The following is an 8,764-nucleotide window of genomic DNA, read 5'->3' as shown; positions in this document are numbered from 1 at the left end:
CAACAATACAGAGACAAGCTTTCATACAAAAACATTGTAAAGTGTAGCCTACATAAATTCAAAGTTTTTGTAGCTTTCATGTTGATGGATTTTTTAATAGACTTAATATATTGTTTGGCTTCAGTTTCAAAAATAATAAAGAGTGGTTTTTGATTAGTGTAACGACATTCATGAATATGCCATTTGGCTAACTGTATAATAAGGTTGCTGCTAATTGTTTTCCTTTTGCAGATGGATTATCAGTGAAGCCAAACAATATACTACTATGTTCAAAGCACAGGGAAAAAATAGGTTCAATCGAAAAAGAAATCAGGTTGCAAATATCTTCCCATAATTTGGTTGAGAAAAGGGCAAGACCAAAATAAATGAAAAAATATCTTCAGGATGTAGGGTTTAGATGGGTAAATTCTGTGAATTATTTTAAAAGATAGACCTCTTTTACTCTTCTGTTAGATCATTTAATCAGGTAGTGTAATGTGACCGTAGCGTCTGGCAGTTGGCTGTGGTTGATCGTTGTTGACGTTTTTGACATTTTGTGTTTGTGTGTTTGCCCATCAGGTCCTGTTCCTGGGCCCCCTCATGCAGCTGGCCATGGACTGTCCCTGGAGCTTCATGGACGGGTTGAGAGTTGCATTTGGTGAGAACATCCACACTCTTCCTCCTCTTCCTCCTCCCTCCACAACCTGCTGCTTCCTGACAGCGACTGACTCGGTGTTTCCTCCTCTCCTCTCTCTCTCTTCTCTCCTCTCCGGCCTCAGACCCGTGTTTCTGGGCGCTGTGCTTCAGCGACATGCGCTGGCTCAGGAACCAGGTGGTGGCGCCGCTGACGGAGGAGCTGGTGTTCAGGGCCTGCATGCTGCCCATGCTGGTGCCCTGCGCCGGCCCCGCCATCGCCATCTTCACCTGCCCCCTCTTCTTCGGAGTGGGTGAGTCCTGCTCCGTCGCGTCAAAACACACTGGAGTCTTGTTTTGAAATGGCCGAACCACAGGAAGAGATGGAGCTGAACCGACGTTAATGCTCTTTGTTAATTTACTTCACAACCCAGATAATAAACAAAGACGTTTAAATCAGAATGATCAAATCATCATCAACTGATCACAGGGATGAGATGATTAGATTTTGGAGGTTGACGAGTTCAGATGTTCTTCTGTTCATGGTTTCAGTCAGGAGGACCTGGTTTTAACGGGATCAGACTCAATAGTGACGATGTGTGATACCATTGATTTTTATTCTGAAGGAACTAATATATGCAAAATGGCTAATTCAGAACATTATTTTGAGGATGACATTGACAATTTTAAAGCAACAGTCTGTGTTTCTCTGAGACAGCAGTGAACAAATCACAGATTCTCTTTCTGATTATTTAATTAGAAACACATTTTTTCAGTAATAACATCCAAACTTTAATCCCCCTGCTCTCATTAGGTCTGTGAGTTCAGCTGAGTGTGTGTGTGTGTGGTCGAATTGCATTGATTTACACAACTGTAGTTCGCCGGAAGCAGATATAGTCTCTTCCAACCGGTGGTGAATATGTCCTGTGGAAAGCGAAATAACTGTCTACTGTGATGAAAATGGTTGTTTTTTTGTTTTGTTTTTCAATTCCAGCCACCACCACCCCTAGTGGGGACCTTTCTTTTTCTTTTTTTCTTCTTTTTAAGAAAAAAAGACACAAATAATCAGGTGGCAGTAACATACAAACCCTCAACATCACAAACATAAGAGAGGACAGAAAATAAAAAGCTAAAAAACAAACAAGCTATAACAAGACAATATAAAATAACAGGAAAGTATCCAACTGAAAGACAGCAAAAATAAAACCAAAGACTAACAAGTACAAGCAGAGACACTGCAAACATGAAGATCCTATAGACACTGCTTGGCTCAGCGTTGACGGTTGTTAACTCATAACTAGTGCAGACTGGTGATGATATCGACACTTTATTATGAGTATCGATCCGAAAACGGACACATCTGGTATCTAGAAGTATTGAACATCCCTACTCCAGGTGTTAAACAGACAGAACAGCTGTTGCTGTTGTTGCTGCTGGTGTGTTTGTTTGTTTGTTGATGTGTGTTTGTGACTCGTCCTCCAGCTCATTTCCACCACGTGATCGAGCTGCTGCGCTTCAGACAGGGGACGCTGTCGGGGATCTTCCTCGCTGCAGGTGAGGACAGGGGTCACATGACGAGATACAGGAAGGAGGATGATGATGATGATGATGATGATGATGATGATGTGTTTTGTGTTGGTCCACCTCAGTGTTCCAGTTCTCCTACACAGCCGTGTTCGGGGCCTACACAGCTTTCATCTTCATCAGGACAGGTGAGCAGCAGCTTGCTTTTTTTGTTTGTTCTTAACTTGTTTCTAACAGATACTTTTTCTGTATCTTTTTTCTTAGTTAATACTCTATAACCTGTAACAACACCTTTTCAGCCTCTTTGATTTGGACAAAATTACGTTTTGAAGGCCTTGTGTTTGCTGTCAGCAAAACATGGAAAAGGCTTTCACTTGAGATTCTGACAAATAAGAATATAATACAAATAGAATAAATCGCCTTTATTGTCATTTTAGGTCAGAAAACAACAAAATTTTCACGGCAACTCCTTCAAGAACTTAACAGTAACACATTTCCAGTCTGTTATAGACACACACACAATCCCCCTAAACAAACATATAAAGATAAAAATAAAGTATAATAGGAGAAAATATTAAAATAAAAGAATAAAAAAATAGATTAGATTATTACATAAAAGGTCAATGAATAAAATATGTCTGGTATCGTTCTGTTATTATCTCATAGCGTGGTGAATGTGCAGGTCACAACTTGTCCGCCAGAGCGTTGTGGAGTTGTTGGATTGTGTATTTGATGAGTTTGATGAGGGAAACCAAGAAATCCCATTGGCCTCCGTAGCGTAGCTCTGAGCAGCTCACGGCTCTGCTCCGCCGTTCTAAAAATAGCTTTTAGTGAAGATGACTGGATCACCAATCTACTGCACTGTAACTGCAGCCAGAGTCAGAGCAAGTTGCCCGTTCAAATATGGCCGACTGTGAGCTACGCCTGCGTGTAGTCCGATCTACCCCCTTGATGGCAATGGGCCAATTTGCCAAAAATGTTGTAACTATCCCTTTAAATGTTAATTATTCATAGATTGATTAACTTTTACAGCTGTCAGTCAGATTAGATCATGTGAGTCTCTCCAAATAACAGATGATCAATCGGATCAGATCTCTAACATCAGACACCAGAGGCTCTAATCTCTCATCATGTGTGTTGTGACCTGGTCAACAGAGGGTTAATGTCTCCCCCCCCTCCTCCCCCCAGGTCACCTGATGGGCCCCGTCCTCTGCCACTCGTTCTGTAACTACATGGGGTTTCCCGCCATCAGCTCGGCGCTGGAGCACCCGCACCGCCTCACTGTCCTCTCCTCCTACCTGATGGGCGTCATCCTCTTCTTCCTCTTCCTCTTCCCCTTCACCGACCCCTCCTACTACGGCGTCCCCACGCCCGTCTGCACGCTCGCCGCCTCCCCCAGCTCCCTCTGCCTCTCCTGATCCTCACCCAACACACACACACACACACACACACACACAAAGACACACAAACACACACACAGACACTTTTTTTTTGTTTTTTTTTGTTTGTTTTTTTGCCAAGTTAGACTTCAGGTCCGGTCTGGTCTGAGAGCCATGTGGGCCACGTTGCCATGGAGAGGTGAGGAGCCATTTTCTCATTGGTCTGCGGACCCCGAGACTGGAGCGACTTCTTCAGTTTTGAGACACAAACAGTGACAGACTGGTCCGGTTTCAGACCGGTTCAGACTGGTGTCGTCGACGTCCCACCTCGCTGGACTCATTTTCTACTCTACGACTTTTTAAAGGATAATTCTGGTTGGTTTTAATGTTGCTTTTACTTCGTCAGTCGGCCACTGGGTGTTATTGTATCGTTGAGGTAAATAATCAACACTTCTGGTTTAGATAATCCAGATTAACCTGATTGATCGTCTGTGATGATCTGTGGTCAGAACAATCACAGGAAGAGTTTCAGGTTGGGTTCGGGCATTGTTTTGGGGCTTTTTTTTTTTTTTGGTGGGGTTTTTTTGGTTCATTTTTTTTTTCAAAATCGTATTTTTCACGTTAGCTTTCCGAGCTAACGGTAAACGACGACGCTTCAGGTCTCAGGCCGGGTTTTGGGCTTTAGGGTTTGGCTCAGGTGTCCTTCAGCTTTAGGATCCTGTTGGAATAATAATCCCAGAATTATCCTGAGACGTTATCCCGTAGAGACGAGTCCTATCCCGTAGAGACGAGTCCCATCCCGTTCTTCGGCCGGTCTGCGGAGGCTCGTGGAGACTTCAGGATTGTTGTTGCTGTAGCTGCTCCGGAGCCGCAGGGATGTTGGTGTTGATGTTGAAGTAGGAACACGAGGAACACACGTTCTCTACGTTATTTTTAAGAAAAGAAAAAACGTTTTTATCGGTGAGTTCAGGTTCAGACTCCAGGACGCTGGATCCTGAGTCGGCCTCTTGTTGTTGGTGTTTGAAGAGAAATATCGATGGTTATTTATATACCTCTGCATGTTCCACTGCTGGTAGTTCGTTTTCATTGGTGGAGGTGGGTGAAGGGATCAATATGAGGGGATAATGGTGATGATGAGGAGGTGGGGTGGGGGTGGGAGGGTGGGGTCACTATTCCTAAAGTCTGAAACATGCGCTGTGTACACTGCAAAAACTCAAAATCTTCCCAAGAATATTTGTCTTATTTCTTGTCAAAATGCCTAATTTCTAGTCAAAACTAATCTCTTTCCACTTAAAACATCACCTAAAAATTGACTTGTTTTTAGATAATTTTCACTTGTTTCAAACTAATTTTCACAAATTTTCAATCTGTTTTTTTGTGCTTGTAATAAGAAAGAAAAACCTGCTCCACTATCGGATTATTTCAAGTGAAAATATGCTTTTAATGTGATGATGAGATTTGTTTTTGACTAGAATAAGACAAATATTCTTAGTAAGATTTTGAGTTTTTGCAGAGTAAATAGTCTGTGATGAAGAGCCCGGTCAGAGGTTTAATGTTCAAGAGTTCAAGTCCAGAGTGTGATTATTATTGGATTAACCTACCTGGGTAAAGCAGCATTTGACTCTGAGGCTCCGCCCACACTCCACAGGAGGTAGAGTGTCTTCTCTGCTGCAAATACACATTAAATACAGGATTGAACAGAATAATAGACAACAAAGTCAAGACGCACTCAACAAAATTCATCATCCATGTTGTTTTCACCTCCTGGATCGTTCTGTTTCTGTTTTCTTTGTTCGAAATAGATCAGTTTTAAATGAAAACGTAAAAGTTTGTGCCACATGTGGTTTAAATACCTGCAGAGCTGATGAGTTAATTTGTGCTGCTGACAGGTGTTAAAGTTTCCTGTTGGACTCAACAACTGGACCGAGACGAGTTTTAAAAAAAAAATCTGCTTTGGGTTAAATCCATTAAAAGGTTTGTTACTGGTTGTGTCTTTGGTCCAGGCTACACTGCCTTTAATTAAATCAGATTAAAGTAATCTGATATGACCGGGCTATTACATCATCGGTTCACATATTTTCAGACTGTTCTGTTGAACATCTGTACGTCTCCTCTGTTCGAGTCTTCACAGCTGGACGTTGTTACCTGTTCTCCGTCTCTTTTTGTCTCGTTTCTTCATCCCATTCCAGACGTCTTTGTCCTGAGGAGTTTTGACGCTTTCTGAACCCGTCACCGTTAAAACTCTGGGTTCTACCATCTCCTAGTCTCGACACGTCGTTCACAACCTACCGCTCCCATCATCCTTTGCTTCATTTATATGGTCGCTAACTGAAGGGAGTAGAAGAGCCCGACCGACCCTCAGGTGTATTTTCATAGAGACTGCGCTGCATGCTGCTACTGATCCTTTTAATGCAGAGCCAGGAAAAGCCTGTCGTGTTGTTGATGGTTTGAAACTCGTTCCTACATGTTGAGAAAACATTTTACAGAAGAAACGGTCCACCACAGGAAGTCGGACGATCTTACGGAGTTGTCTGAACTAGACTTCTTTGTTTCTTAAAGCAAACTTGGAGCTTTGGAAACGCACCTTCTCGACGTAACTCTCACACTCTCAAAGTGCAGTTTGAGTTGATAAATGTTTCCACAGCAGAGACAGAACCACTGAGGAGCTTGGGTTTTCTGCTTCTCTTGTGTTTCCACCAGTGGGACCAGAGTCTAGATGAAGTTCAGGGAGTTGGTTTTAGTCCCAAGAAATTCGGAAAAGTCAAAAAAAGGACCTCTAGTCTTTGGGGAGTCCAAGCTCGATTGGTGAAATCATTGTGCACTTGGTACACTAACAAACTCTGCAACTGGAAAGGTGTTGTTCTGCTTTTAGTCTTTGGTTTTCAATTGTCAGGTTGGAGATTTATAACATTTGGGCTTGTGCACATGGTTGTGAAAGGTGATCTCGCTGCTTCTGATTGATCAGCCTTTGGTTTGTTTCATCTTTGTTCTGAGTAAAAACACTTGAGGAACCACATGAGGTCAAAAGTTTCTAGAACTTTTGGTGGTAACAACTTTATATGGTATAAAGGATAATATCTGATCAGCAAACGTATGACTTCAGCTGTGTTGTGGTTCTGATCCGTCCCTGGTAAAGATGTTTGGTGCCGTGGTTTCCTGTCCACTTGTCCCTCTAGTTGACCTTAAAGGTGTCCTTTGGGTTTCTGACTCTGTGGAGTTGTCTTGAAGGCATCCTGCGTTGTTTATATCGTACACATGTGTAGGTGGTGCGATTCACATCCCATTGGTATTAAGACTTGTCCTTTTAAAGGAGGTAGACGATTGGTCGGTATTCGACAATGCAGGAAGGTGAACAACATCCATTGATGTGAACATTGTCTTTTACCATAGAGGACAACAAAAACCTACTTTATATCCAACAGTTTGAACAATCATACAGTCCTAAAGTAGATGAATTAGTCATCGGTACACCTTCAGCTTATCTTAAAAACACAGTTGTCCCTTTTTTTTTTAGTTCTGGACAGATCTAGTTGTTGACTGTGGACCAGACTTGTGTTCAGTCTTGTAAAATCCTGGTGCTGCAGGGAGAAGGTCAGGAGGCGTTTACGAGATGATTCCCTCATCACCCTCTCACTCCACTGGCACTGTTGAAGTGATTTACAGCTTAACGTTGGTGATGCTCTGAGAAACGTTATAAGCTAAACTCATACTGTGAAGACGTGGGCTGCTCGGGTCGTCAGCAATAAATCCTTTTTATGTGGAGTTTATTTTTATTTTTCTGATGCTGAGCAGGAGAGTGGGAGGTTCTCTGGACTGCGCCGTAAATTATTAACTGTTGGAGTTTACAAAGACCTGGAGAAGGTGTTGTGTTGAGAGTTGTGCTGCACCGACCTGAAGCTACCAGCAGAGGTCAGCAGAGCGCTGTGTGCTAATAGTTCAGTGAGCTGCGGCTTTGGGACAGCTTTAATCACCCATGATGATCTATATTTGCTTCATATCCTGAAATCCACAGTGATCCAGTAGTTAGTGACTGTTATTATAAGATATAATGTAAGAATAGTACAGTTTTCTTAATTAAAATATACCTCTACTTTAAACCCTCTTAAGTACCTGTGATAACAACATCAGGGGTTTTGTAGGTTTCTGGAGGCTTAGAAAACAGGTATTTAAATCTTCATTACAGATTAAATTCCATTACACTGATGTGGTTCATTATTTCAGAGCTCAGCTTATACTGTGATGTTTTTTTTCGCTTTTTTTGTTGCTTTTTTAAATTTCAAGAACAGGAAGTTGAAGTAGAGAAACTGGGTCTGAAACTAGAAAAAAAGTCCACGTTAATTCAGGGTTGGTGTCACTAGAGTCTGGAGAATAAACTTCAAAAAAAGAAGTCATATCAATAAGACTGGATAAGGTATTATCAGATTTAAGAATAAAACACTCAGAGAAACCAAATCCTGCAAGTGTTGGATGGTGGGTCCTCGTAGGGAGGCGGAGCTTGGTGACTGCTTAGTTGTGACATCACAAAGTGACAGGAAGTCCTGACGGCTGGTTTTATGGCTCAGTTTCTGAATACAGGCTGTGTGCATTTCTCTGTGGACTGAGGCTTTGATACTTTCACAGTATTAATACAGAACCTAGAGCTGCTTTATAATAATAATTAAAAAACAACAACACATGGATATCTACATTTATACTATAGGAGAACTTTAAAATGAAAACTATTTAAGTAATTGATCTGTCTATTAATTTATCCAGTGCTGAACCAAAGGCACTTAAATTATAGATTATTGTTGTATTTTCTAAAGGAAAGCAATAATATCTGTAGAATTAGATTGACTGTCAAATATATTAGGTCATTAAAACTTTTGTTTATAATCGGTAAATATTCTTTTCGTGCTTTTTGTTAGCTGCTGGTGATTGTGAGTTTTTCTCTGTCCCGTTGCTTCTTGGATTTATTTATTGAAACCTGTAGCTCAAACTGTTCACCAATCAATAACAAGTAGCACACGCCTCCTTTTTCTTTCTGTCATCGTAAACTCAACGGTAACGTGAGATCGTGCAGTCCCGACCAAACTGACTGAATTCTCCTTCGTCCCTGTGGGATCCTGAGCGTTTCTTCGGACCTCAGACGAGTCGGGACGCTTTTAACATTTCGCATTTATTAGCACTGCTGTTAAGAAGAGAAACGATATCCTCAGCCAACAGTCACATGTCAGTGTTTTGCTGTTGTAATAATATGCAGAGAAGCA

At 41.7% G+C, this 8,764-nt stretch overlaps 1 protein-coding gene across 1 annotated transcript in view; it reads left to right on the top strand.

Moving 5' to 3' along the window:
• The window catches only part of rce1a (Ras converting CAAX endopeptidase 1a), an 8,388-nt gene extending 3,668 nt beyond the window's left edge, over nucleotides 1–4,720 (top strand). The window contains exons 4-8 of the mRNA XM_085759462.1: nucleotides 559–637; nucleotides 759–926; nucleotides 2,095–2,166; nucleotides 2,262–2,324; nucleotides 3,325–4,720. Of these exons, the coding sequence (XP_085615588.1) occupies nucleotides 559–637; nucleotides 759–926; nucleotides 2,095–2,166; nucleotides 2,262–2,324; nucleotides 3,325–3,554 (612 nt within the window). The 3' untranslated portion in view covers nucleotides 3,555–4,720. The remainder of the gene's footprint in view (nucleotides 1–558; nucleotides 638–758; nucleotides 927–2,094; nucleotides 2,167–2,261; nucleotides 2,325–3,324) is intronic.
• Nucleotides 4,721–8,764: the final 4,044 nt, after the last annotated feature.

This window comes from Trachurus japonicus, chromosome 18 (assembly GCF_045865225.1).
Source record: "Trachurus japonicus isolate A0001 chromosome 18, Traja_1.0".
Taxonomy (NCBI): domain Eukaryota; kingdom Metazoa; phylum Chordata; class Actinopteri; order Carangiformes; family Carangidae; genus Trachurus; species Trachurus japonicus.
The sequence above is the reverse complement of the archived record's forward strand: the minus strand, read 5'-3'. Positions and strand labels throughout refer to the sequence as shown.